At 41.5% G+C, this 27,403-nt stretch overlaps 1 protein-coding gene and 1 long non-coding RNA gene across 2 annotated transcripts in view; one reads left to right on the top strand and one right to left on the bottom strand.

The window, feature by feature from the left end:
* Positions 1-27,149, top strand: part of LOC137428938 (lysophospholipase D GDPD1-like) — an 88,081-nt gene extending 60,932 nt beyond the window's left edge. Inside the window, exons 7-11 of the mRNA XM_068118824.2 lie at positions 3,762-3,895; positions 10,928-10,993; positions 18,194-18,245; positions 23,482-26,542; positions 26,860-27,149. Of these exons, the coding sequence (XP_067974925.1) occupies positions 3,762-3,895; positions 10,928-10,993; positions 18,194-18,245; positions 23,482-23,607 (378 nt within the window). The 3' untranslated portion in view covers positions 23,608-26,542; positions 26,860-27,149. The remainder of the gene's footprint in view (positions 1-3,761; positions 3,896-10,927; positions 10,994-18,193; positions 18,246-23,481; positions 26,543-26,859) is intronic.
* Positions 1-27,403, bottom strand: part of LOC137428940 (uncharacterized) — an 80,449-nt gene that overhangs the window by 11,773 nt on the left and 41,273 nt on the right. The window contains exon 2 of the long non-coding RNA XR_010984777.1: positions 15,271-15,318. This is a non-coding gene — a long non-coding RNA (uncharacterized LOC137428940). The remainder of the gene's footprint in view (positions 1-15,270; positions 15,319-27,403) is intronic.

Genomic DNA, 27,403 nt, shown 5'->3' on the forward strand with positions numbered 1-27,403 from the left:
TTCAAAATGTTGATGACAAATAAAGCTTTTAGCTTTATTTCACCCATTAATTAATTTTCCCAAAAATAACTTTATTGTTATTGTTTATTATCTTCATAACGGGTGTCTAAATTTATCTCAAGCCCGGTTTTCATTCATGCATTCCCTTGGAGATCCCTTAGTATGTATGAAACGTTTGGGGCTGCTAGGTTTCATGGTTTTGGAGTTATGGAGGACACACACACACACACACACACACACACACACACACACACACACACACACACACACACACACACACACACTATCTGGCATGCATTGTCTTTTGTTATTATAGATGACTGAAACTGTGGAAGCTCCATTTGCTAAAATCTAAGCTGCATTTAATTATCCCCTTGTTTTTTTATGTTTGATTTTAATGGTTGCTTTTCCCCGGTGTGTACCCCGGTTTAGAATAGGTACACCGTATCCCTGCGTGTCGTAAGAGGCGACTAAAAGGGTTGGCGTCAGGAACGGCATCCGACCAGAAAAACATTGCCTCAAAAAGAGAACCATGACAATTACAACGATATATGGGCAGGGTACACCCCGAAGTACCCCGTGGGGGACCCCACTCCCTCACGTCAAAACTCAAGGTGGGGAACCCGATCGAAGCAAGGGTGGAAATCACTCCATTGATGATGACAAAACGTCTGATGCCCGAAGTGGAGATCGGTTTCTGAGGTTTGGGACATGGAATGTAGGGACAATGACAGGGAGATCAGGAGAAGTGGTGAAAGTATTGGTCAGAAGAAGAGTGGACATATGTTGTGTGCAGGAGACGAGATGGAAGGGAAGTGGTGTGAGAATGGTGAAGGGGAGGCAGGGACAGAAATACAAGTTTGTGTGGCAAGGGTGCCCAGAAGGCATGCATGGTGTTGGAGTCCTGTTTTCTGAGGAGTTTGTAGACAGTGTGGTGAGTGTGACTTCTGTGAGTGATAGGTTGATGATGGTGAAAATGATGATTGGAAAGCTCTTGGTGAATGTCATCTCGGGATATGCTCCGCAGGTTGGTTGGAGCGATGAAGAGAAGGACAAGTTCTGGTGTGCAATAGAGAAGCTGATGGAAAATGTGAAAGATGAGGAAGTTGTTGTGGTAGGAGGAGACCTAAATGGACATGTGGGAAGGAGTATGGACGGTTTTGAGGGAGTTCATGGGGGTTACGGATATGGTGTGAGAAATGGAGAAGGTGAAAGGATTTTGGAGTTTTGCTGATGGAGCTGATTTGTAATACTCAGTTCCAGAAAGAGGATAATAAGCTTGTTACATACACGTCAGGTGGGTCGACGACAACCGTTGACTACCTGATGGTGCGTAGGCGAGATAGGGGGCACCTCCGGAACACAAAGGTGATCCCGGGGGAGGAGGCTGTTTCACAGCACCACTTGGTTGTCTGCGACATAAGGGTGAAAGGTGCGAGGAGAGCTCGGCCGGTGAAGTACCAACCGAGAATGAAGGTGTGGAGGTTGAAAGAGGTGACAGTAAGGGAGGCATTAAAAGAGAGGCTGAGTAGGGTAGAGGATGATGTGGTTGAGCTTGAAAGTAGTTGGATGTCAATGAAAGATAGTCTGTTGGGAGCCGTTGGTGAGGTATGTGGATGGACAAAAGGACCACCGAGGCACTCGGAAACATGGTGGTGGGATGATGAAGTTGGAAAGAGGATTGACGAGAAGAGGAAGAAGTTCAAGGAGTGGCAGAAGGCGAAGGGTACGGGGGCAGAAAAAGCAGAGCATGAAAGTTATAAGGCTGCAAAGAAAAAAAAGGCAGCAAAGGTGCAGGAGGCATGTCGGAAAATGTTCGGAGAACGCTTGGATTCGGAAGAGGGTCAGAGAGAGGTATTCAGGATTGCAAAGCAGATAGCGAAAGAGAGGTGTGATGTGATGGGGGTGAGTTGCTTGAAGTATGAAGTGAGACAAATCGTTGTGGATCCAGATAGAATTAAAGGAAGATGGAAGAGATACATGGAAATGCTGTTGAATGCAGAGAATGAATGGGATGGCAACATGGAGAGTAACCCAGTTTTAGGACCGGCAGAGAAGATAACTGAGAAGGAAGTTGAGGAAGCGATAAAAGCAATGAAGAGTAGAAAAGCGGGAGGGCCAACGGGAGTTGTGGGAGATATGTTGAAGGCAGCAGGAAGTTGGGGTGTGAAGAGAATGACAGAGATCTGTAATCTGGTGGTGAAAGAAGGCCGCATTCCAGTGGATTGGGAACTGAGTACCCTCGTCCCTCTATACAAGGGGAAAGGTGACCCTCTGGACTGTGGCTCGTATCGAGCGATAAAGTTATTGGAGCATGGAATGAAGGTATTGGAAAGGGTGTTGGAGAGGAGGATACGGAAGAAAGTGAAGATTGACGAAATGCAGTTTGGATTTATGCCAGGAAGAGGAACGACAGACGCGCTCTTTATTGTGAGGCAGTTGCAGGAGAAGTACATGGAGAAGAGGAAGAAGTTGTTTCTTGGGTTTGTTGATCTGGAGAAAGCATTCGATAGGGTTCCACGCGAAGTAGTGACATGGGCTTGAGGAAGTTAGGAGTGGAGGAATGGTTGATCAGGGTAGTGATGGCAATGTACAAAAGAGCATGCACAGCTGTAAGGACGAAGGACGGGAACAGTGGTGAGTTTGAGGTGAAGGTGGGAGTGCATCAGGGGTCGGTTCAAAGTCCACTACTATTTGTAGCTGTGATGGAGGTGCTGGCCCAGAACGTAAAGGAGAGTTTACCGTGGGAGTTGTTGGATGCAGATGATCTGGTGTTGATTGCAGAAAGTATGGATGGACTGAAGGAAAAGATGAACAAGTGGAAGGAATGTTTGGAGACAAAAGGTCTGAAGGTGAATATTGGAAAGACGAAGGTAATGGCAATTGGTAAAGCATGTGGTGAGATGGAAAGAACTGGGAAGTGGCCATGTGCTGTGTGTAGCAAGGGTGTCGGAGTGAACTCCATTCAATGTACAATGTGCGCTGAGTGGGTTCATCAAAAATGTCGTGGTTTGAGAGGGTCATTAACCAGTGTGGCAGCTACATTCAAATGTAAGGTGTGCACAGAGGAAGCTGCAGATGGAGGAAATGTTGAGTTGGATCTTGGAGACGGCGTGAAGCTGGAAGGTGTGAAAACATTTTGCTACCTCGGAGACGTGCTGAATGGAGAAGGTGGATCAGACTCGGCAACGGTTGCTAGAGTGAGATGTGCATGGAAGAAGTTTCGGGAACTGAGAGGCGTGCTGATGGGGAGGGGAGTTTCGTTGAAGCTGAAGGGAAAGGTGTATGCTGCATGTGTGAGAAGTGTTATGATTTTTGGGAGAGAGACATGGGTAAGGAATGTAGAGCAACAACGAAGGCTGGAAAGGGTGGAAATGCGAATGGATTGGTGGATGTGTGGAGTATCATTGAGAGAGAGGAAGACAAAAGAAGAATTGCGAAAGATGATGGGAATAGAGCCTGTGATTGAGGCTGTGAAGAGAAACAGGTTGAGATGGTTTGGTCATGTGTTGAGGAAGGATGAAAGTGACTGGTTGAGAAGAGTGATGGAAATGAATGTAGAAGGAAGTAGAGGACGGGGAAGACCGAGAAAGACTTGGCTAAAGATGGTGGAAGAAGAAATGCGGGAAAGGGGGTTAACAAGGAGAGATGCAGAAAATAGGGCAAAATGGAGAAGATTGTCATGGGGACCGCAAGGCTAACCCCCGCTCTAGCAGGGAAAATGGCCTTAAAATGCATGTTGTTTGTTGTTTGTTTTTCAGAACAAAAAAGTGCTTCTTGCCTTCAATAAATGTGGTGTAACGTCGATGCTGTTTGCGCTTTACACTGGCCTTCTACCCTTTCTGCACCTTCGAGAAGATGTATTTGAAATAATGATGCCCTCGTTGTGCTTCCGGTACGTCCTGCACGACATGGCACAATAAACATATGGAGAACGAACACTATGCATTGGGAAATAATGTATTGAAAGGAGGTCGGTCCACACTTCGAAAGTGTGTGCATGGCATCATGAAATCTTCCGGATTTTTACCTGACCTGACTAACCTCACCAAAATCACAAAATCACCTCACTCCTCAACTTTAATGCCAAAATATTATCAGTTCGTCTTTGCATCATAATATATACTCATACCATGTTTGGGCAAAATCCCATCACTGGTTTACAAGTTATCACAGTAACAGGATTTTTACCGAACATCACCATATATATATATATGGCCAACCCTCGCTCTAGCAAGGAAAATGGCGTTAAAATGCCTCTTGTTGTGTTGTATGTACATATATATATATATATATATATATATATTATAAACAGGAATCAAATTCCTGCGAGGGGCTAAGTGTGAAAAAATTCTGACTCAATGCGGGGCTCGAACCACGGACCTCCGTTGCTAACGCGTCAACAGCCCACTGCGCTATTGAGCCAGCCACAATCTCCTCAGAACTTTTCCACACTTAACCCTGCGAGCTTTATCATGGCCGATGTCTTACGTGCCTGCTAGGCAGACCCCGAATGTTTCAGAGTCATAAGTATATGCATGCGTATGTATGTGTGAATAAGTAGAAATGCATTGAAGATTAATTCAAATACAATTTTATAAACAGGAATCAAATTCCTGCGAGAGGCTAAGTGTGAAAAAATTCTGACAATGCGGGGCTCGAACCACGGACTTACGCTAACATTCGGGGTGTGCCTAGCAGGCACGTAAGACATCGGCCATGATAAAGCTCGCAGTGTTAAGTGTGGAAAAGTTCTGAGGAGATTGCGGCTAGCTCAATAGCACAGTGGGCTGTTGACGCGTTATCAACAGAGGTCCGTGGCTCGAGCCCCGCATTGAGTCAGAATTTTTTCACACTTAGCCCCTCGCAGGAATTTGATTCCTGTTTATAAAATATATATATACAGACTTAGCATTTAATATGGAATTTTTTTTTTCTTGACGGGTGTGCTTTCTTAACTCAGTATATCAATCTGGTGAGTTTCTTTTACACTTTGGTGATTTATTTGTTAAAAGAACCATGTCACTGATTGTCTGTCGCAGCAAGAAGTCAACAACAGGATTATATCACAGGTGGCGTGGCAAAATGTACGGACAGGTGCATTTGATGATTGGCTTCACAGTCGGGTATACAAGGGTTGTTGCGTTCTGTATTAGTGGAAAACAATTGCTGCACGTCTCCAAAAGTTATTGCCGCTTCCTCTGGAGATGGTCCGTCAACTCGACAATGCTGTTTGTCATGGAGTGGTGGCTTTACGAAATTACGGCATGAAACAGCGTGCTATTGCTCGGCAGTATGGCATCACTCAAGGTCAGGTGTCAAAGATCCTGAAACGAAATGCTCAGAGGGGTGTCCCTCCTCCAATACCGAGGCCAGGACATCCCCGCAGAACCACAAGGAGGGATGATCGCCAGCTGCACCGGTTAGTCCGCAATGGCCGTACCAAGTCAGCTAATCGGCTTAGGGCTGAGTGGCAGCAACTGACAAATGTGCCTGTATCCAGAAGGCTAGTCAACCAACGACTGGTTCAAGCAGGCTATCGTGCCAGGCATCCCCTGAGAAAGCCACGCCTGACCAGACAACACCGCCAGCGCCGATTGCAGTGGGCCAGAGAGCACTGTCAATGGCAGCCAGGACACTGGAATCACGTGATCTTCAGTGACGAGTCTAGATTTCTGGTTTATCGTCAAGATGGCCGCGTCCGAGTGCGCAGACAAGTGCATGAAGCCTACAACAAAGATTGTATAGTGCCAAGAGTCCAAGCTGGAGGTGGTGGGGTGACCGTTTGGGCTGCTTTTCATGCAGGGGGCAAAACGGACCTGGTTGTTCTGAATGGAAACCTGGACCAGTTCAAGTACAGGGCCATTCTGGAAGAAACATTGCTTCCATTTGCTCGTGCAGCCTTTCGAGGAAACTTTGTCTTCCAAGATGACAATGCACGGCCTCATCGTGCTCGCATGATCCAACACTTTCTTGCTGACCGTGGTGTAGAGCATATGGAGTGGCCTGCCTATGTCCCTGGATATGAATCCAATAGAGAACTTGTGGGCAGAATTAACGGGTCAAATCGACCACTTGGACCATCAGCCGACCTCTGTGCGTGAATTGCAGCAGGCTATTGTCACTGCATGGCAAGCAATTCCTGTCCAAACCTTGGCAAATCTCGTGGACAGCATGCCTCAACGTGTACGTGCTCTCCTGAATGCTCGTGGGGGTTACACGAAGTACTGAACTGTAATTTTACTCTCCGTAATCCCAGTCGTAATTTAACTTTTGTTTTTGTTAAAAAAATTTTTGGCTAATGTGCAAAATAAAGAGATACTTCTGGAAAACGAACAGAAGTTTAACACAGTACTGTCCATGAATTGAGTTCGATATCAGTTTACATCACTTTCAAGGATCAATTTATTTGTTTCGAAATGTCATATGTGGTTTTTGTTTCTTTCAAAGGTCACATTAACAAAATCTAGAATAATTTCAACATAATTCCAATGAACTTTTGGTTCTAAGACATCTTGAAAAGTAAGTTCACCCCCACAAAAAAAATATTCCATATTAAATGTCAAGTCTGTATATATATATATATATATATATATATATATATATATATATATATATATATATATATATATATATATATATATATATCTATATATATATACACAAAGAATTAAGTTAAGCACCCCTACACAACGAATTAAGGTAAGCACCCCCTAATATATATTCTTTGTGTATATGTATACATTGGCATATATTCTAAGGTATGTGAGATCAAATAATGATTGGTATGACATTAGCAATTATCCATTGATGAAATTGAGTGATCAAAGTGAAAAAAAGTGATTGGTTGAGTCAGTGATCCGATCACGTGGGTCCTACACACGTTATTGACGCAAAGATCGCTAGAGGTCTTCTCAGAACAATGACTGTACGTTAGAAAACATAAACGTCATCCACACTGTCCGTGATGGACCTATAGCTCCATACTTAAATTGAGGTGAAAATATGCCTAAAATTCCCAAAAAATTTCACCTTAAATTATTCAGAATAAAATATTGAAAACGGCATGATTGTTATGTTTTTATGTGACCATAATATCACTTCTCCAGAAAATATAGCAATATCATGGGTATATTACACTGTTTTGACGACAACAAACTTGTAATGTGCGAGGTTGTAAAAAAACGGGGGGGGGTGCTTAACTTAATTCTTTGTGTATATATATATATATATATATATATATATATATATATATATATATATATATATATATATATATATATACAGTATATATATATATATATATATATATATATATATATATATATATATATATAGATATATATATATATATATATATACATATTATATATATATATATACATATATATATATATATATATATATATATATATATATATATATATATGTATATATATATATATATATATATATATATATATATATATATATAATTTCAGTTCTCCAGCCTATTAGTGCACATAATGACGTCACCGTCATGTACGTACGCTTAGCCTGTCAAGCTAAGCTCGGAATGGTATGAAACTGATGGTATGAAATCGCATAATAACTGATATATAACCGAAAGGTTTTCAGAGTCATAAGTGTATACAAGATCTCACTGCGTTGCCCTGATGAAGCCTCAACAGGGCGAAACCAGGTCGGTAACTGTGAGTTTTTCATACATTTATGACAGTATCTGAACAAAGATCAAAATTATGCTCTGTCGGATGGTTCTTCCGAGAGCTTGACAGGCTAAGCGTACGTACATGACAGTGACGTCATTATGTGCGCTATAGGCTACAGAACTGAAATTATATTTAGATTGTTTACTCCCGGCCGCATCCAGGCGATTCCATATAATGAGTGGATACCAGAGGTAATGCACCGTGTGGCAGGCGGTGATTATCGCTCCCATTAAGGTACAGCGATAGCTGAATGGGATACCTCAATGGCGGTTCACCACTGATGGTATGAAATCGCATAATAACTGGTATATATATATGTATATATATATATATATATATATATATATATATATATATATATATATATATATACACACTACTGGTCAAAAGCTTTAGAACACCTCAATTTTTCCAGTTTTTATTGAAATTTAAGCAATTCAAGTCCAGTGAATAACCTGAAATGGTACAAAGGTAAGCAGTAAACTGCTTCAGGTTAAAAAAAAGGTTAGGTTAGCAAAACCGGGAAAATAATTCAAATTGCACAGTTATATTGTAAAAAAAGGCCTTCTGCAGGGAACAAGTAATGGGTTAACAACTTACGCTGTTCTGCAGCAATGCAAGTAAATTAAGCCTTGAAAGTTGATGCAAAGAATTCCTACAGGTGTCCCAACCTCTGCTGATTACTTGATTACAAACCCCCTGTCTGTATAAAAGCAGCATTGGAACAGACTGTTATTACACCCTCTGAAGCATTATTTGGATAATTGGATACCACATTGCACTGCAGGAAGTAGTATATTGAAAACTGGAGGAAACTCTGACAGGAAGAGGTCTGGCAGACCCAAAGCTACGAGAGAATCAGAAGACAAGTTTCTGAGAGTCAACAGCATGCGTGATAGGCGGCTCACAGGACAACAGCTTCAAGCACAGCTTAACACTGGTCGAAGTAAGCAAATCTCAGTTTCAACTGTGAAGAGTAGACTTCGAGCTGCAGGTTTGACAGGTCGAGTGGCAGTAAGAAAGCCATTGCTAAGACAGCAAAATAAGAAAAAGAGGCTTGCCTGGGCCATGAAGCACCGCCAGTGGAGTACTGAAGACTGGAGGAAGGTCTTATGGACCGATGAATCAATATTTGAAATCTTTGGTTCATCAAGCAGGGTTTTTGTATGCCGTTGAGTCGGCGAAAGGATGGTTCCTCAGTGTGTGACACCAACTGTCAAACATGGAGGAGGAAGCGTGATGGTCTGGGGCTCTTTTGCTGGATCCAGAGTCGGCGACATGCACAGTGAGACTGGCACCCTGAACCAAAAGGGCTACCACAGCATTTTGCAGCGCCATGCAATACCTTCTGGTATATGCCTAGTTGGTCAGGGATTCAGCCTACAGCAAGATAATGACCCTAAACACACCTCCAGGCTATGTCAAAACTACCTTCGAGGAAAAGAACAAGACGGTAGGCTTCAAATCATGGAATGGCCAGCACAGTCTCCAGACTTAAACCCCATCGAGCTGGTTTGGGATGAACTGGACAGAAGGGTGAAAGCAAAGCAACCTACACGTGCAACACATTTGTGGGAACTTCTGCAACAGTGTTGGGAAGAACTTCCCGAACAATATTTGATTTCCATTGTAGAAAGAATGCCACGAGTGTGTTCGGCGGTTATATCTGCAAAAGGGTGGCGACTTTGCTGAGTCAAAAATTTAAATTAAATTTTGTTAAACAAAATGATTCTATTTCTTTTTTATCTCCACATGTTTATTTGTTCTATGCTTAATTTCAGAGTACATTGAGACATTAAACTGCGTAAATTTCAATAAAAACCGGAAAAATTGAGGTGTTCTAAAACTTTTGACCGGTAGTCTATATATATATATATATATATATATATATATATATATATATATATATATATATATATATATATACATATATGGACCGATGAATCAATATATATATATATATATAGATAGATATATATTAACTGGTTTCGCGTGTGTAGCGGCCATATGGCATATATGGCATATATGCAGATTCTGCTTTAAAATAAAAATTCCCCTCTGTTACCCTTGGGTGAGTCATCAGAATTTCCCACCAGTCATATAAATTTATCTGGCTGAGGCAAGGCCATTGCTTAGAAACATAAAAACAACAAGGCTTTTGAAAAAAGTGGGTGAAACAAACTGAACTAGAACGGGCACTTGGTAGAGCGCATACCTTCGCCGCAGCTACTGTTCTGTACTTGGTAAAAATACGATTTTGACCTTTTCGTGACCTTGACCTTGACCTTTGACCCGATTGCTCCCAAAATCTAATCAAATGTGTCCCGTATAATAACCAATCATCCCACCAAATTTCATGCAATTCGGTTGAATACTTTTTGAGTTATGCGAATAACATACACACACACACACAGACATACAAATAAATACACAGCGATCAAAACATAACCTTCCGCTTTTGCGAAGGTAATGAATGAAATTTAAACATGAGAAGGAGTGATTTATTGACCGATTTTGCCCTAAATGGTAATTGTTAATATATATTGTGTAAATTTGATTATCATGAAAATTTATTCATTTATGGGCAGTCATAAAATATTGTGAAAATGTACAATGTGCCCTCAAGGTGAATTGTAGAACTTTTAAATTCATCCTTTGGAAATTATAAAAAATGACAAAAGTGTCTTATGAATTGGTTTTAACTGGTTTTTGTGGGTTTGTAAAACTAGTTTTGTTGGGAAATTGTCTGCTGATGTGTTTCCCCACTTTACAGTGTTCTGTTCCATGTTCCGGCTCATCAACAAGCCTCAAATTTGTATACAAAAAAGGAGCAGATATTATTCAAGCTACAGGTCTTATTGAATGCAATAAAATTATCAAGGGAGAGCATTTCTAGTGGGTGGGATAAATACTGGTACATTGTAGCAACAATTACATAAGCCCAGTGTGATGTCAATTCTGGGGAAAATCCATGTTAATGCCAGACAGTTGGCAACAATGAATATTTCACAAGATTAAATATTTATCCCATTTTGATAAATTAATTAAATGTCCGAAGAAATATAATTTTAACTACCTCTACGCCACCACAGAACTAGCAGCTCCTGCATGCTGTACTTGTTTTTCTGGTTAGGACAGTATCATCACAAGGAAACTAATTTTATGTTGAAATTCCAGTGGGTAATTTGTGGTGCTGATGTGTCATATGCTCCTTGTAGGATGTTCACACCACAGCCTGATGATGGATTATTACAGAAGAAATGGTTCCCACCTTTGTTTGACAAGTGAGTGTTGATCCATTAATTTCAGCATTTACATCATAATCAATCACACAGACTGTCCTCATTATCACTGCTTACATCTCTGCAAATAATACTTCTCATTCAAATTGAGAGTTTGTTCCAAAGCCTTTGATTGAAAGGAACTACAGTCACGTGAAAAGGAAGTATGAGTAAACACCCCATGTAAAGTTTTGACTTTTTCAACATCTATCTATAATTCCACTAATCTCTGTGTGTATGTTTGTTTGTATGTTTGTATGTTTGTATGTTTGTCTGTGACCGCTGTTTCTCGACAACTACCGGTCCGATATACTTGAAACTTGCCAGGTATATTGCTGGGGACCCGAGGATGTGCCTTTTCAAGGTTTTAAATTAATCGCAGAAGTAGTTACCGAGCTATGTCCAAAAAACGATTCAACCAATCAGAGAGCAGCGAGCTATCACGTGTGCCGAACGTGGCGAACAGACTCTGCCTCGGATGGCACATTTGAGAGCGTATTCATTTATTTCCCGTCGGCAAACTATGTTGCCGTTAAACTATGTTTTAAAACTAATAAAAACTAATTTGCGATTCATCGTATTCATTGCTTCACATTTGCGACAGTGAAGACTTCACTTCTGGCAGCCAATCACAGAACGCGTTGTTGCGAGCCCGAGAGCCTGCGCCATTACGGTTCGTAATTCGATTTCTTCCGGAGAAAATAATAATTTCTCGATTTCTTATGCGCATTATTTCTCCCAATTCAGTCAGAGCGAAGGGCGGAAGCGAAGAGCGTTGTTTTTTTTGTTTACGGGCGTACGGGCGGGGTAGAGCGTACGGGTAGCGTTTTTTTTTTTTTTGGCAAGGAACGGGCACCCACGTACGGGCATGCCCTAGTATTTCAACATACAGCTATTTGATCTTCATTTCAACAATATTGATAGATAAAGGTGATATAATATAACAAATATCATGAAACATTTACATTTTGTAGTCCATTGTATAATTTAAATAAACATAAATGCAAATTTCGCATGTGGAAAAAGTAAGTACACTCCTACATTTATCACTACTTCAAATACCTAAAATTAGAATCAGGTGCACCAGCTCAGGTGCAAATGATTAGAACATCGTTAGAGAGGATCTTGGAGGAACCTGTCTTATTTAAACCTCAGACATTTAGTTTGGTTTGCTCTTTGTTGTTGAAGTGAGCGGCGTCACCATGCCTCGATCAAAAGAGCTCTCTGAGGCCTTCAGAAAGAAGGTTATAGATGCCTACCAGTCTGGGAAGGGATTTAAAAAGATCTCCAAACAATTTGAAATCAATCATTCGACTGTCCGGAAGATCATCTACAAGTGGAAAAGATTCCAAACAACTGCCAACTTGTTCAGTCCAGGCCGCCCCAGCAAGTTCAGCTCGAGAGCAGACCGGAAGATGCTGAAAGAAGTCTCTAAGAACCCCAGAATGCCATCACGTGACCTACAGGTATCTCTTGCCACTGTTGATGTCAAAGTGCACGAGTCTACCATTAGAAAGAGGCTGCACAATTTTGATCGACATGGGAGGTGTGCCAGGAGGAAACCTTTGCTGTCCAGAAAGAACATCAGGGCAAGACTAAAGTTTGCCAATGAACACCGAGGCAAAGACCAGCACTTCTGGAACAATGTGCTCTGGACAGATGAGTCAAAGGTAGAGCTATTTGGCCACAGTACCAGAAGACATGTTTGGCAAAAACCAAAGACAGCATTTGACCACAAGAGCCTGATACCAACTGTAAAGCATGGTGGTGGAAATATTATGGTTTGGGGCAGCTTTGCTGCATCAGGGCCTGGGCAGCTCACCATCATAGAATCCACGATGAATTCTTCATTGTACCAGAGGGTGCTTGAGGATAATGTGAGGCCATCTGTCGGAAAGTTGAAGCTCAACCGAAGGTGGACCTTTCAACATGACAATGACCCTGAACATACCAGTAAATCCGCCAAGGAATTGCTGAAAAGAAAGAAATGGAGGGTTCTGGAATGGCCAAGTCAAAGCCCGGATCTAAATCCCATCGAGATGTTGTGGGGGGATTTGAAACGAGCTGTGCATGCAAGAAACCCCTCAAACATCGCACAGCTGAAATAATTCTGCATGGAGGAGTGGGCAAAAATTTCTCCCAGTCGATGTCAGAGACTGGTAGATAGTTATAAGAAACGCCTACTTGAGGTTGTTTCTGCCGAAGGGGGCAATACCACCTATTAGAGCCAAGGGTGTACTTACTTTTTCCACTTGCGAAATTTGCATTTATGTTTATTTAAATTATACAATGGACAACAAAATGTAAATGTTTCATGATATTTGTTGTTTTATATCACCTTTATCTATCAATATTGTTGAAATGAAGATCAAATAGCTGTATGTTGAAATATGTTGAAAAAGTCAAAACTTTACATGGGGTGTACTTACTTTTTCACGTGACTGTATGGCCTGCCTTTTGTGGAATTCATATACAATAAGAGAAGAGAAGGAGCTCCTGCAGAATGAAGTGAATAAGGTGTTCTCTGCTGTGTAAAACATGAGATGTATACTAGACGAGACGATGACGAGGTCACAAGGACTTCTAGACTTGAAAGTTTGAAGAATTATTCTATACTAGGGCATGCCCGTACTATATATATATCTAAAATTATATCCCCCCCCCTCTATTTACATGAAATGGTTTGGTCCAAAGCGAACGGCTTGTGAGTGGTGACAATCCCCCCCCCTCTATTTACATGAAATGGTTTGGTCCAAAGCGAACGGCTTGCGAGTACGGTGTTTTTTATCGGACCCGTGGAATTATAGATAGTAGTTTTAATTAGTTTTAAAACATAGTTTAACGGCAACATAGTTTTCCAACTTGAAATAAATGAATACGCTCTCAAATGTGCCGTCCGAGGCAGAGTGTGTTCGCCACGTTCGGCACACGCGATAGCTCGCTGCTCTCTGATTGGTTGAATCGTTTTTTGGACATAGCTCGGTAAGTAATTGTCCGATTAATATGAAACCTTGAAAAGGCACATCCTCGGGTCCCCAGCAATATACCTGGCAAGTTTAAAGTATATCGGACCCGTGGTTGTCGAGAAACAGCGGGCACAGACAAACAAACAAACAAACAAACAAACACACATACAGAGATTACTGGAATTATAGATAGACTAGATCTATAAGTTCACCTTTTCATATTTATATATACTAGGGCATGCCCGTACTATATATAAGCTAGGACGTGCCCGTACGTGGGTGCCCGTTCCTTGCCAAAAAAAAAAAAAAAAAAAAATTTGTGTAGGGGTGTGTGTGTGTAAACATCCTAGGGTGTGCCCGTACGTGGGTGCAAAAAAACATGCGTGCAAACAACAACAACAAAAAAAAACTTTGAAACCACGTGGCAGTAACGACCACAGAACCCCCCCCTCTATTTACATGAATGGTTTGGTCCATTCGCAACGACCACAGAACCCCCCCCTCTATTTACATGAAATGGTTTGGTCCAAAGCGAACGGCTTGCGGTGTTTGGTAAAGAAATCGCCATAGCTCGGTAACTACTTGTCCGATTAATTTCAAACCTTGAAAAGGCACATCCTCGGGTCCCCAGCAATATACCTGGCAAGTTTCAAGTATATCGGACCGGTAGTTGTCGAGAAACAGCGGTCACAGACAAACATACACACATACACACATACAAACACACATACACACATACACACAGAGATTAATGGAATTATAGATAGACTAGAGCGTGCCCGTACGTGGGTGCAAAAAAACATGCGTGCAAACAACAACAACAAAAAAAAACTTTGAAACCACGTGGCAGTAACGACCACAGAACCCCCCCCCCTCTATTTACATGAAATGGTTTGGTCCATTCGCAACGACCACAGAACCCCCCCCCCCCCTCTATTTACATGAAATGGTTTGGTCCATTCGCAAAGCCAAAGCGAACGGCGAACGGCTAAATCGCCATAGCTCGGTAACTACTTGTCCGATTAATATGAAACCTTGAAAAGGCACATCCTCAGGTCCCCAGCAATATACCTGGCAAGTTTCAAGTATATCGGACCCGTGGTTGTCGAGAAACAGCGGTCACAGACACACATACACACATACACACATACACACACACATCACACAGAGATTACTGGAATTATAGATAGATTGTATTCTCTGTCAATGGGATCCAGTGCAATTGGTTTAACATGGATGTTATGTGGAAATATTTACAATAGATCCAGATCCGGATCTTCACCAGAATCACACCAATTCGCCCTTGTCACACACCTGTCCATGAAGTTTTGTCCGCATTCGTCCATAACTTTTGGAGATATCCTGCTCACAGACAAACAGACAAGGGTGAAAAGATAACCTCCATACACCTTCGGTGATGGAGGTAATTAGGTCTTACTAGAATTCAGTTTCAACGTCCTATGTATCAGTCATGCCTGTATGTCATCGAGGCGCTTAGAGAGACAAAAGTGAGTACAAACACAATCACCAGATCTGGTTAGGTGAATTATGTTTTCCTTTTTTTTAGTATAAATAGTCGAGGCTCATGGAAGAGCAAGTACATTGAACGGATCAGGATGGAACAAGACAAAAGGAAAAGCAGAGAAAGGGGAAACACCAACAGCAGAGTTGAAGGCCAAGACTGTGGGAGGCGGACAAACAATGGGTGTGGGGAAGAATGGAATGGGGGGCAGGAGAAGATGCCTGGGGGTGGACAAGATGGATACAGAAGGGAACTCTCGGGAGGGAAAACTGGAAATTTGGAAGGAGGAGAGATTGGGTTGGGGGGAGGTTTACAAGGGTAGAAAGGATCATGGTTTTGGGTTGGGGAAGATCTGAGATGGTGGTGAACAGCTGTCTTGAAGACCTGGAGAGAAGAATGACATTGAAGAGAATGCGGTAGTTGGTTCCACAAGTGGGAAAGAGGAGGAACGAATGAGTGGAGGTGAACAGTGATCTTGGATATAGGTAGTTTCACCAGAAGGGGGTTGTTGGTGGACCATGTGTGCCTTGTAGCAACCTGGGAGAGGAGAAAACATGGAGTGCAAGACCGGAAAGGAGGTGGGAGCATAACGAGAGACCACCAACATGTCTGTGATGGGGAAGTGATAGATCCATAGACTCAGTTCCATCGCGGGAGATTCCAATAATCCTGAAGGCCTTGGTTTTCACGACATCTAGCTGAGCAAGGTGTGAGTGAGGCAGGTGAGCCAGCCCATGAGGGGAGAGCAGTACTCAATCAAGCAGTGGATGAAGGCCTTGAATGTTGATGGAGTTTATGTGTGCCAAGGAAGGACTTTGTATGGTGGAGGATGTCCAGTCAGCGGCTGGCCTTGGAGGCCAACTTTGAAATGTGATTTGCCCAAGAAACATCATGACTGATAGTGAGACCCAGGAGTTTGAGTGACTGAACTTCCTCAAGAGGATTGTTAAGAAAGTACCGGAAGATGGGGGGAGGGGGGTTGCCAATTGGTCCTTTCGGAAAGAGCTCGTGAGACAATGAGATTCGTCAAGATTGATCAGCTTGTGATTTTGCCAAGGTCTGAAGAGTGATTGCATATAAATGAACTAGATGAAGTACCAGGTGATGCTCAGATGAGGGGGGTGTGAGGGAAGGGGAGGGAGGAGGGGAAAGGAGAGTAGGCAGAGGGGGGAGGGGAAGGACAAATTTACCTGTGCAAAGAGTGCTTTAACCTCAGCATTGCCCAGGTAAAAAAGGAAATTGTAATACTCTCTACCACCATCACCAGTTGGCTATATATAAATTTGGTAAATTTGAGACAGGCCTATAGTTACTTAATTCTTCTTTGTCCAAAGAAGGATTCTTCAAAACTGGAGTAACGACAGAGCATCTCAGTGTTGCAGGAAAAACACCAGCTGTGGACACTACATTTTTAGGAACAATTGCATAGGATTATTATCGTTTGGCTGTTCTTTATGATTGAATAATTTGCACCATTGGGTCTGGAGCACAATTCTTTCGGGATAGTCAATTGGACCTCTGGGACCCGGCCGAGATCCAACTTCCCGACATTCTTTGCAATACACTGAGCATATCCAGGTTGTGTTATTCCCACTGAAACTTAATGTTGGCCCTCCACTGTCCAATTATAATTCAGGCACAAAAACAGAAATGACAGGAAAATACTGGAATTGGCAAAACAGTTGAATATCTGAAATGATATACAAACAAAACCTTTGAGATTAGGTACTTCCTGAAATCTCAGTCAGATAATGGCAACCAAACAATCTTTAAATATTTTAAAAGAAGGAATGTTCTTGGATATTTGGCACGTTTGGCAACCTCACACCCAGTAATTAACCCTTTAGCCTATTTCCACATGCGTTTTCACATCAATTTTGACAGCTTAGTTTTTTTTTTTTTGTATACAACATCGAGGCTCGTGAAAGAGCGAACATTAATCACACAAAAAGTCAAACCGACACATAAAACACAAAAATAAGGGCAGCAATAGACAAGATGAGAGAAGGGACATCGAGAGAACTGTGGGAGGGAGAGGGCTTGGGGGGAGGAGGAATGGGAAGGGGGGTGGTGGGTGGGAGAGGTAAAAAAAAAACACATGGACACAGCTAGGACTTCCGGGAAAGAAGTCCGAATTTCAGAAAAGTGGATCTGGGGTGAATTAACGGGGGTAGAAAATATCAAGGTTTTGGATGGTGATGAATTAAGAGATGGTGGTGAACAGCTGGTTTAAAGACCTGGAGGGTGGAGTGGGATTGAAGGGAGTGAGGGAGTTTGTTCCAGAGGCGGGAGAAAAGAGGAATGAAAGAGTGAAGGTGAGCAGAGAGCCTAGATTTTGGCAGTTTAACCGTAAGAGGGTTGCAGGCAGATCTTGTGCGACCTGAAGGAATATTTTGGGGACAGAGCCCAGAGAGAGCTGTGGGAGCAAGGCCGGAGAGGAGTCGGTAGAAGACAGAAAGACCACCAACCTGCCTGCGGTGAGTGAGTGAGAGGCCCTCGGAGTTAGCTTCATCGCAGGAGATTGCAATGATTCTCAAAGCTTTGGTTTCAACAGCGTGAAGCCGAGCTAGGTGTGAGGCAGGAGCACCGGCCCAGAGGGGAGAGCAGTATTCCATTGAGCTGCAGATGAAAGCCTTGTATGTGGTTTTGTCGTTTTATTTTCATTTTACCTCAAATCCAGATGCATCCAGGAAATCTGTTTTCTTTCATTCGCAGGCTTGTGATGAACCGTGTACTATTCAGGCACCTACAAGCCCGAGGAATAGAGGTAATATATTTGCAAACGCATTCAGCTCCCCCTTTCTTTATTTACTATTTAATCCTAATAGAATCACCCGCTCCCCATGGGAGAGGGCAAGGGTGCGGTGGAGGGGGAAGTGGGAGGGGGGAAAGGGTTAAGGGGGAGAAATCATGTGTGTGTGCATACAATGCAGATGGCGGGGGTAAAAATTATTAATATTATTACAAGCAGGAACCTGTGGAACGTGCAATGTAGAATGTGACTTTCCTCAACACTCTCACCCCACAAAACCCGAAGTCATCACCCCCAATCTTCTAACCACCAAGTCCTCAACCTCTGCCTCCCAATCCCAAGTCCTCAACCTCTGCCTCCCAACCCCAAGTCCTCAACCTCTGCCTGCCAATCCCAAGTCCTCAACCTCTGCCTCCCAATCACAAGTCCTCAACCTCTGCCTCCCAACCCCAAGTCCTCAACCTCTGCCTCCCAACCCCAAGTCCTCAACCTCTGCCTCCCAACCCCAAGTCCTCAACCTCTGCCTGCCAATCCCAAGTCCTCAACCTCTGCCTCCCAATCACAAGTCCTCAACCTCTGCCTCCCAACCCCAAGTCCTCAACCTCTGCCTCCCAACCCCAAGTCCTCAACCTCTGCCTCCCAACCCCAAGTCCTCAACCTCTGCCTCCCAACCCCAAGTCCTCAACCTCTGCCTCCCAACCCCAAGTCCTCAACCTCTGCCTCCCAATCCCAAGTCCTCAACCTCTGCCTCCCAATCCCAAGTCCTCAACCTCTGCCTCCCAACCCCAAGTCCTCAACCTCTGCCTCCCAACCCCAAGTCCTCAACCTCTGCCTCCCAACCCCAAGTCCTCAACCTCTGCCTCCCAACCCCAAGTCCTCAACTTCTGCCTCCCAACCCCAAGTCCTCAACCTCTGCCTCCCAACCCCAAGTCCTCAACCTCTGCCTCCCAACCCCAAGTCCTCAACCTCTGCCTCCCAACCCCAAGTCCTCAACCTCTATCTCCCAACCCTAAGTCCTGAACCCCTACCTCCCTACTCCAAACCCTCAACCTCCACCTCCCAACCCCAAAGCTTCAATCCTTATCCCACTCCAAGCCTTCAAACCCCCTGCCCAGCCCCCCTCACCACAACTCTTCAACCCCCCCTTACCCCTTCCAAAACTCCTCAAACCCCCTCACCTCCTCTCCAGATCTCCTTAACCTCCCCCGCCCCTCAACCCACTGAAAGGCCTCAACCCCTCCACCCCCCTCACCAAAGTCTCAACTTCCCATCCCAACTACGTCCGACCTTTGCTTCCCCCCTCCCTCCTCCTTCCAACGCAAACTCTCTGTCCTCCCCTCCCCAACTCTCTTCCTCCCGCTCATAAAAGCAAATGGGCAGTTCCACATCCATCGTTACATATTTCTTCATCAACTCATAAAAACAGTGGAATATTTAACTCTTTCCCCTTCCCTATCCACCCCACTATCATGCCATCACCAACTTCACAGAAACTGCGATCGATAACAGGAGCAGCATAGCTTCTACATGTCATGGCACATCATGGTCACCTGCTCAACTTACAATACCGTGAGATATGCGGAAACCCGGTGGAATTGCAACTCAAAAGTGACCATGAGCAGCCTAATTGTGCAAATACATGACCCTGCACCAATTATCTTCTTCCTGATTCATATATACACATCGTTAAAAGTATAAAAAGTAATAAAAACCATTTCTTTCATCATGTAAAAGGATGTAGGGATGATACGCCGTAAAGAATGTAAACAAGGTACAGTTGGACACAAGCGAGTATCATGTGAAACCATCCCTACATTTTTCTTTCAATAATGGTTGTTCCCTGTCCATCCCTCCTCCCATTTGCAATGACAGTACATGTTGATTGTTTCCATGTACGAATTTACCCAGTGATATATTAAGCAATGAACACACACACACACACACACACACACACACACACACACACACACACACACACAAAATTATTTCACGTGAATGTGAAACCAAATCAAGAGAGGGAGAGGGAGTTACAGATGTAATGTAATGTGATATTTGCAGGCACAACCATTATTCAAAGAAAGATGGAGTTATGGTTTCACATGATATAAATCTCTCTTTTTTTTTTTGTATACAACATCGAGGCTCGTGAAAGAGCGAACAATAATCACACAAAAAGTCAAACCGACACACAAAACACAAAAAACAAGGGGAGCGGTAGACAAGATGGGGAGAGAGGGGGAAGGACACAAACACAACATTTGAGAACAGGGACTTCGAGAGATCTGTGGGAGGGAGAGGGCTTGGGGGGAGGTGGGAGATGTATAAAACATATGGTCACTGCAAGGACTTCCAGGAAAGAAGTTGGAATTTGAAAAAAGTGTATCTGGGGTAAAAAAATAGCGGGGGTAAAAAAGATCAAGGTTTTGGATGGGGGTAGATAAGAGATGGTGGTGAACAGCTGTTTTAAAGACCTGGAGGGAGGAGTGGGATTGAAGGGAGTGAGGGAGTTTGTTCCAGAGGCGGGAGAAAAGAGGAATGAAGGAGTGAAGGTGAGCAGAGAGTCTAGATTTTGGCAGTTTAACCATAAGAGGGTTGCTGGCAGATCCTGTGCGACCTGTAGGAATATTTGGGGGACAGAGCCCAGAGAGAGCTGGGGGAGCAAGGCCGGAGAGGAGTCGGTAGAAGACGGAAAGACCACCAACCTGACTGCGGTGAGTGAGTGAAAGGCCCTCGGAGTTCGCTTCATCGCAGGAGATTTTTTTTTTTTTTGGTATACAAGATCGAGGCTCGTGAAAGAGCTTACATTAATCACACAAAAAGTCAAACCGACACATAAAACACAAAATAAGGGGAGCAGTAGACAAGATGGGGAGAGAGGGGAAGGACACAAACACAACATTTGAGAGCAGGGACATCGGGAGAAATGTGAGAAAGAGAGGGCTGGGGGGAGGTGGGAGAGGTATAAAACATATGGACACTGCAAGGACTTCCAGGGAAGAAGTTGGAATTTAAATTCCAATGATTCTGAAAACCCTCTTGTAACTATCCCTAGTTTGCGTGGGATTTTGCAATAACTACTGTGTGTGTGTGTGTGTGTGTGTGTGTGTGTGTGTGTGTGTGTGTGTGTGTGTGTGTGTGTGTGTGTGTGTTTTTTTGGTGTCTGTCCAGGTCGTAACCTTTTTTTTACCATTTCAGCTATGGTCATCAAATTTTGACTAAAGCTTTTGTTATGATAATACGGAGAAGGCAAATTAATAATTTTGTCAAAAGGTCAAAAGGTCAGCATCAACGAAAATCATCAATTTTCATCTGATTGACCTGAAATTTAAATTTACCATTTGGGTTTTTGTCATCAAATTTTCAACAAAGCTTTATTATGAGAATAGAGAGAAGGCAAAATAATAATAATTGGTCAAAAGGTCAAAGGTCAGCATCATATAAAATCATCAATTTTCATCTGATTGACCTGAAATTTAAATTTACCATTTGAGTTTTTGTCATCAAATTTTCAACAAAGCTTTATTATGAGAATAGAGAGAAGGCAAAACAATAATTGGTCAAAAGGTCAAAGGTCAGCATCAAATAAAATCATCAATTTACATCCAATTGACCTGAAATTAAAATTTACCATTTGAGTTTTTGTCATCAAATTTTCAACAAAGCTTTATTATGAGAATATAGAGAAGGCAAAATAATAATAATTGGTCAAAAGGTCAAAGGTCAGCATCATATAAAATCATCAATTTTCATCCGATTGACCTGAAATTTAAAGAATTTGCATATTAGGTCACAGAATCGATTCACCAATTAAAAGCTAGAAGCAATATTGCTTTTTTTTTAAATCAAAAAGTTCAAAGGTCAAGGCTGCATAACATCATCAATTTTCATGCAATTTTTTTTTTTACCTCCGCTACCAAAGGTGGATGGAGGTTATGTTTTCACCCCTGTCTGTCTGTTTGTTTTTTGTCTGCCTCTGAACAAGATATCTCAAAAAGTTGTGGACGAATTCGGAGGAAATTAGGCAGAGATGTAGTGTGTGTTACAAAGACAAAATTATTAAATTTTGGTGAAGATCCGGATTCGGATCCGGCTAGTAGAATGTTTTAAGTGATTCTTCACTATTGGGAGATCGGGCCATAAACGATACATAGCAGGATATCTCATAACGTTATGGACGGATCTGGACGAAACTTGGTGGAGAGGTGGGGTGTCTGACAAGGACGAATCGATTCGATTTTGGTGAAGATCTGAATATGGATTCGGATACGATAATTATTTAATTTCTAAGTGATTCTTCACCATTGAGTGATATGGCCAAAAACGATAAATAGCAGGATATCTCATAAAGTTATGGACGGATTTGGACGAAACTTGGTGGAGAGGTGGGGTGTCTGACAAGGACGAATCGATTCGATTTTGGTGAAGATCTGAATATGGATTCGGATACGATAATTATTTAATTTCTAAGTGATTCTTCACCATTGAGTGATATGGCCAAAAACGATAAATAGCAGGATATCTCATAAAGTTATGGACGGATTTGGACGAAACTTGGTGGAGAGGTGGGGTGTCTGACAAGGACGAATCGATTCGATTTTGGTGAAGATCTGAATATGGATTCGGATACGATAATTATTTAATTTCTAAGTGATTCTTCACCATTGAGTGATATGGCCAAAAACGATAAATAGCAGGATATCTCATAAAGTTATGGACGGATCTGGACGAAACTTGGTGGAGAGGTGGGGTGTCTGACAAGGACGAATCGATTCGATTTTGGTGAAGATCTGAATATGGATTCGGATACGATAATTATTTAATTTTTAAGTGATTCTTCACCATTGAGTGATATGGCCAAAAACGATAAATAGCAGGATATCTCATAAAGTTATGGACGAATTTGGACGAAACTTGGTGGACGAGTTGGTTAGGTGACAATAACAAGCCGATTAGATGTTGGTTCAGGTCCGACTCCAGATCTGGCCTATCAGTGTGATACAAAACAAACTGTTCAGCCTGGTGGAGGTATGTGCTCTAATGAGTACCATTCTTGGCTTTGTATCAATTTAAAAGCTAAAGGAAAGTTATTACCCTCGTTTTTACTTGTCGCGAGGCTGCAACAAGAACATTGGTTTAGGTATCACATTACAATAACCTTTTTGTGCAAACTATTGTTATAACTTGTGAATCATAATTACCTTTGTAAATAACCACCAACTGTGCTTGTCCTATTCTCCCTGCTGTTGTTTAGGTCTTCATGTTTGTCTTAAACCAGGAGGACGATGTCAGGCGTGCTCTGAGTTACGGTGTCACGAACATCATGACTGACTATCCATCCTGGCTGGTCGAGGTTTACAAGGAAATATTTCCACGTTAGCTGATCAAGACATGGCCCTCAGTTTATTGCACAAAGAAAAATGTCAACATGCCACATCCTCATGTACCTCATCCTTCACCGTTCTCCTCCCTTCTACCTTCTCTTTGTTTCTACTGTATGTGGTTGCAGCAAGACACGTGATGTATTGTACTTGATTATTTCCAAAGTTGCTTCTTCATATAATGATTTTTTTCATTCTTTTCAGCATCAGTAAAATAATCTACTTGTCTGGGTAATAGAGCTTCCTATTAACAATAAATTTTTCAACTATAAAAGTGGAACTGACATTGATAAGAAGTATTATAACCAATTGACGTCTCAAATTGACGTCTCCAGTTGACGTCTAACCAATGAACAATAAGAGGTATTCTAACCAATTGACAATAAGAGGTATTCTAACCAATTGACAATAAGAGGTATTCTAACCAATTGACAATAAGAGGTATTCTAACCAATTGACAATAAGAGGTATTCTAACCAATTGACAATAAGAGGTATTCTAACCAATAGACAATAAGAGGTATTCTAACCAATTGACAATAAGAGGTATTCTAACCAATTGACAATAAGAGGTATTCTAACCAATTGACAATGAGAGGTATTCTAACCAATTGACAATAAGAGGTATTCTAACCAATTGACAATAAGAGGTATTCTAACCAATTGACAATAAGAGGTATTCTAACCAATTAACAATAAGAGGTATTCTAACCAATTGACAATAAGAGGTATTCTAACCAATTGACAATAAGAGGTATTCTAACCAATTGACAATAAGAGGTATTCTAACCAATTGACAATAAGAGGTATTCTAACCAATTGACAATAAGAGGTATTTTAACCAATTGGCAATAAGAGGTATTCTAACCAATTGACGATAAGAGGTATTCTAACCAATTGACGATAAGAGGTATTCTAACCAATTGACAATAAGAGGTATTCTAACCAATTGACAATAAGAGGTATTTTAACCAATTGACAATAAGAGGTATTCTAACCAATTGACGATAAGAGGTATTCTAACCAATTAACAATAAGAGGTATTCTAACCAATTGACAATAAGAGGTATTCTAACCAATTGACAATAAGAGGTATTCTAACCAATTGACAATAAGAGGTATTCTAACCAATTGACAATAAGAGGTATTCTAACCAATTGACGATAAGAGGTATTCTAACCAATTAACAATAAGAGGTATTCTAACCAATTAACAATAAGAGGTATTCTAACCAATTGACAATAAGAGGTATTCTAACCAATTGACAATAAGAGGTATTCTAACCAATTGACAATAAGAGGTATTCTAACCAATTGACAATAAGAGGTATTCTAACCAATTGACGATAAGAGGTATTCTAACCAATTGACGATAAGAGGTATTCTAACCAATTGACAATAAGAGGTATTCTAACCAATTGACAATAAGAGGTATTCTAACCAATTGACAATAAGAGGTATTCTAACCAATTAACAATAAGAGGTATTCTAACCAATTGACAATAAGAGGTATTCTAACCAATTGACAATAAGAGGTATTCTAACCAATTGACAAGAAGAGGTATTCTAACCAATTGACAATAAGAGGTATTCTAACCAATTGACAATAAGAGGTATTCTAACCAATTGACAATAAGAGGTATTCTAACCAATTAACAATAAGAGGTATTCTAACCAATTGACAATAAGAGGTATTCTAACCAATTGACAAAAAGAGGTATTCTAACCAATTAACAATAAGAGGTATTCTAACCAATTGACAATAAGAGGTATTCTAACCAATTGACAATAAGAGGTATTCTAACCAATTGACAATAAGAGGTATTCTAACCAATTGACAATAAGACGTATTCTAACCAATTGACGATAAGAGGTATTCTAACCAATTGACAATAAGAGGTATTCTAACCAATTGACAATAAGAGGTATTCTAACCAATTGACAATAAGAGGTATTCTAACCAATTAACAATAAGAGGTATTCTAAGCAATTGACAATAAGAGGTATTCTAACCAATTGACAATAAGAGGTATTCTAACCAATTGACAATAAGAGGTATTCTAACCAATTGACAATAAGAGGTATTCTAACCAATTGACGATAAGAGGTATTTTAACCAATTGACAATAAGAGGTATTCTAACCATTGACAATAAGAGGTATTTTAACCAATTGGCAATAAGAGGTATTCTAACCAATTGACGATAAGAGGTATTCTAACCAATTGACAATAAGAGGTATTCTAACCAATTGACAATAAGAGGTATTCTAACCAATTGACAATAAGAGGTATTCTAACCAATTGACGATAAGAGGTATTCTAACCAATTGGCAATAAGAGGTATTCTAACCATTTGACAATAAGAGGTATTCTAACCAATTGACAATAAGAGGTATTCTAACCAATTGACAATAAGAGGTATTCTAACCAATTGACAATAAGAGGTATTCTAACCAATTGACAATAAGAGGTATTCTAACCAATTGACGATAAGAGGTATTCTTCAGAGTAAGGGTATTCTAACCATAAAACTCTTACATCACTGAACATACAGCATATGACTGATACTTCACTCTACATAGAAACGGGAATAACAAAATAGTTATTTGGCTAATCCACAAGCAGATATAAATTGACCAAGCTAAAAGGAGGAAGAAAGTCAGATGACAATGTCCCTTCCTCCCAACCCCTATTGGATAACAGGTAGATTAAAGGAACTAGACCAGCACTCAGCAGATTGCATACCTCAGCCAGGATGAACAGTTTGCATTTTGTATCCAACTGATAGGCCGGATCGATCTACATCCGGACCTGAACCAAAATCGAATCGGCTTCTTCTTCTCACCCACCAGATTTTGTCATAATCCATCCCCAAGTTTTTGAGATGTCATGCTATATGTCGTTTCGTGTCCTTTATCTCAATTGTGAAGAATCACGTAAAAAACTAGAACGGGCACTCGGTAGAGCGCATACCTTCGCCGCAGCTACTGTTCTGTACTTGGCATGGGAGTGTAGGGAACAGAACAACAAAAATACGATTTTGACCTTTTCGTGACCTTGACCTTGACCTTTGACCCGATTGCTCCCAAAATCTAATCAAATGTGTCCCGTATAATAACCAATCATCCCACCAAATTTCATGCAATTCGGTTGAATACTTTTTGAGTTATGCGAATAACATACACACACACACACACACAGACATACAAATAAATACACAGCGATCAAAACATAACCTTCCGCTTTTGCGAAGGTAATTATAGTATCCAGATCTGGACCTGAACCAAATTTATTTGTCCTCGTCACACACCCAACCTGTTGACCAAGTTTCGTCGCGTCTGAATCTGTCCAAAAGTTTTTTGAGATATCCTGCTCACAAACAGGGATGATAACATATTACCTCTGTTCATCTTTGGTGGCAGAGGTGAAATTTTTTTTTTTGATGTACAAGACCAGAAAACGTACGGACAACGTGGAGACGTCAATTGCATTGCTGCTAACTGTAATGTTCCTTTTTTGCAATAAATGAGCAAACAATCATATAAATAGAATGATCGTTTTAAGGCCATTTTCCCCGCTAGAGCGGGGGTTAGCCTTGCGGGCCCCATGACAATCATGGTTCCCTGTTTGAGGCAATGTTTTCATGGCCGGATGCCCTTCCTGACGCCAACCCTTGGTCACGCTCTTACGATGCGCAGGGATACGGTGTACCTATTCTAATTCGAAACAATCATATAAATATAAAACACAATTGCAATGTATATTATTATGGCAAAAAAATGTTTTGTAATTTCACC

Source organism: Myxine glutinosa, chromosome 6 (assembly GCF_964187855.1).
Source record: "Myxine glutinosa chromosome 6, kmMyxGlut1.1, whole genome shotgun sequence".
Classification (NCBI taxonomy): Eukaryota; Metazoa; Chordata; class Myxini; order Myxiniformes; family Myxinidae; genus Myxine; species Myxine glutinosa.